The following is a 2,673-nucleotide window of genomic DNA, read 5'->3' as shown; positions in this document are numbered from 1 at the left end:
AAGTATATCCAATTAGTAAATGCTTGGAATTAAGCTGAGAGAAATAGACGGATGATGCACATGGGCCATCATGAAAATGTGGGCATTATTAATTAATATATAGTGGCATCACATCACATGATTTGTCATGGCCAAATTCTTGTACCATTATTTTTGTTAAATGAAATACGATCCATTCTCAAATCTCCAATCTTAGCATTATGAGTCGTCATCAGCTAGCTAGCATTAAATATCATCCACTCTGGCCAACTGCCAACGAAACTTAATTTTCCTCTCTATATAAACAGCATATATTACCTAGCAAAGCTTCATCATGCATGCATGAGTACGTACTAGCTAATTGACATATATATATATATACACACAAAATTAAATTCATTAATCAATATTTCATAGTTATAAATTAAAATTCAATGGCCACTTATAAGGCAGCTGCTGTTTGCATGGTGGTGGTGTTGGTGGTGGCATTGGCTTCAGCTCCCCGTGGAGACGCGGTGATAGGATGTGACACAGTTCTTTCGGACTTGACCCCGTGCCTCCCTTATGTAACAGACCAAGGACCTCTAGGTAGCTGCTGCAGAGGGATTCAAGCACTCTACAAGGCCGCCGCCACCACACCCGACCGCCAAAGCGTGTGCAAATGCCTCCAAACCCTATTAAAGGTTTACCCTGTTAATCTTGACAAGGCCGCAGCGCTCCCCACTCTCTGTGGAATCAGCATTCCATACAAGATCAGCCCTTCCACTGATTGCTCCACGTACGTCATCTCTATTTAACTCAAAAAAAAATTAAATTTTATATATATATATGCATGCATGTTGTTCTAAACATTAACAATGTCATGATCGATCATCATAATGCATGCATGCATGAACCCATTTCTTTTGGTCGTAAAAAATCAAACTTATATTATGATTAATTAATTAATAATGAAACTTGATAACATATATATATTTTGCTTAATTTTATGTGTTCATTGTTGACGTATACACATTATAAATGAATTAATTTGGGTTTGTTTTGCAGGGTGAAGTGAAGATGAACCCGGAGGATCAATAACAGTACGTTGAGATTCCAAATGCATTGTCCTTTATATATATATCAATGATATATGATGTTTAAATAAAAAAAGATTAAAGTCTTTATTCAAGTATCTTGCTGGCCGTGGCCCCTAGCTACTTTGTACCAGTGAAATCAATGTAATTGATGTTGATCTCTTTTCTCTTTCAATGTCTTTTCAACAATTATCAGATTTTTTTTTATGTGCTTATGCTCTTTAAAGATGCCAAGTACGTTTTAAATCCAAATCTCACCAATTATTATCATATTAATTGATCGGGAAGATATATATCAAGGACATATACATTTCCCTTAAAATTTGGATTAGAATATATATGTGCGTTATATACGCACAATCAATGGCGGAGCCAAGAATTCAGCTACACCCGAGATAAAAGTTTTTAACGAGAAATCCAAAAATCATGGAGCTAAAAACATCGATTTTTGTAGAAAAAATAATAAAATTTTTTATTAAAAAAAACCAAAAAAAAATCGCATCAAAATTAGTTACAAAAAGATTAAATGTTTCTCAGCGTATATACAAATTTCATAATTGTTTGGTCGATATATACTTTATAAAATAGGAAGCATTATAATTTCAGAGAATTTATAAGATGGAGAGTGAAGAATATGACACTAACACAATAGTAAATTTGAAGAAAAATCCATTTTTTTTTGACTAATTTTGAGAACTAAAAAGTGGGCTACTTCATTTTTTATTGGGCTACCCGGGCTAATATAATATTAGCCCCAAAAATAACACTTAAAATTTATTTTTAAAATTTTTGGGCCATATAAAATTTTTTAAAAAAATTTGGGTCACCCGGGCAAAGCCTGTGTCCGCCCTTGCACACAACATAATTTTGAGATATACTGATCTATTGGATATTATTATGATTTAATTGGTATAATGCCAACCTAAACCCTAATACAAAACACATTGAAAGATCAAAATAATATCTAATATAATCTAATTTCATAAATGGAAACGTTAAGTACAAAGTCATTAAGGTAGTGTTTGGGTGAGCTTCTTAAAAAGGAGAGGATCTTCTTCTATGCACTAAATACAGCACAATATGTTGTGCCCCCAAAACGGTGCCGTTTTGGGAGCTGTCAATTTTTATTTTTTTTTTTTGAATTTTGTTTCCTTTTTTTTAAAACGTTTCACGTAAAGTACTTGTTAGGTGTTAGTAGTTAGTACTTGTCGTTCATATTTTTTGCAATTACGATACTTTATTTCTTTTTTTTTTTTATTAAAACAAAATCGTCAAAAGTTAACAAAAAAAATATTTTACTCTCCTGACATTAACATGTAAAATTCGTTTTAGTATATGAATGACAGAATGGGTGATAAATTGATTAATTAATTATTGTAATAATTTAATTGTTATCCCATTAAAATGTTAATTTTATATTTTATTAAAAAAAATTTAATTTCAATTAGTTTTCGTGAATTCTACAAAATATTTTATTTAAAGTTATTTTATTGATAAAAGTTTGATTAATAATTATTGTAATAATTTAATTGTTATCCCATTAAAATGTTAATATTATATTTTAATAAAATTAGTTAATTTCAATTAGTTTTCGTAAATTCAACAAAATATTTTAATT

The 2,673-nt window shown here is 30.5% G+C and overlaps 1 protein-coding gene across 1 annotated transcript; it reads left to right on the top strand.

The window, feature by feature from the left end:
• Positions 1–310: 310 nt before the first annotated feature.
• On the top strand, positions 311–1,230 carry LOC140892623 (non-specific lipid-transfer protein 1-like). Its single transcript, XM_073301567.1, has 2 exons — positions 311–757; positions 1,027–1,230. Exons 1-2 carry the CDS (start codon positions 414–416, stop codon positions 1,034–1,036), a joined length of 354 nt encoding a protein of 117 aa, XP_073157668.1. The 5' UTR covers positions 311–413; the 3' UTR covers positions 1,037–1,230.
• The last annotated feature ends 1,443 nt before the right edge of the window (positions 1,231–2,673 follow it).

This window comes from Henckelia pumila, chromosome 3 (genome assembly GCF_033568475.1).
Source record: "Henckelia pumila isolate YLH828 chromosome 3, ASM3356847v2, whole genome shotgun sequence".
NCBI lineage: Eukaryota > Viridiplantae > Streptophyta > Magnoliopsida > Lamiales > Gesneriaceae > Henckelia > Henckelia pumila.
The sequence above is the reverse complement of the archived record's forward strand: the minus strand, read 5'-3'. Positions and strand labels throughout refer to the sequence as shown.

What these genes read in the sequence shown, in the direction of transcription:
- LOC140892623 (XM_073301567.1), top strand. Translation starts at nt 414, where the DNA reads ATGGCCACTTATAAGGCAGCTGCTGTTTGCATGGTGGTGGTGTTGGTG.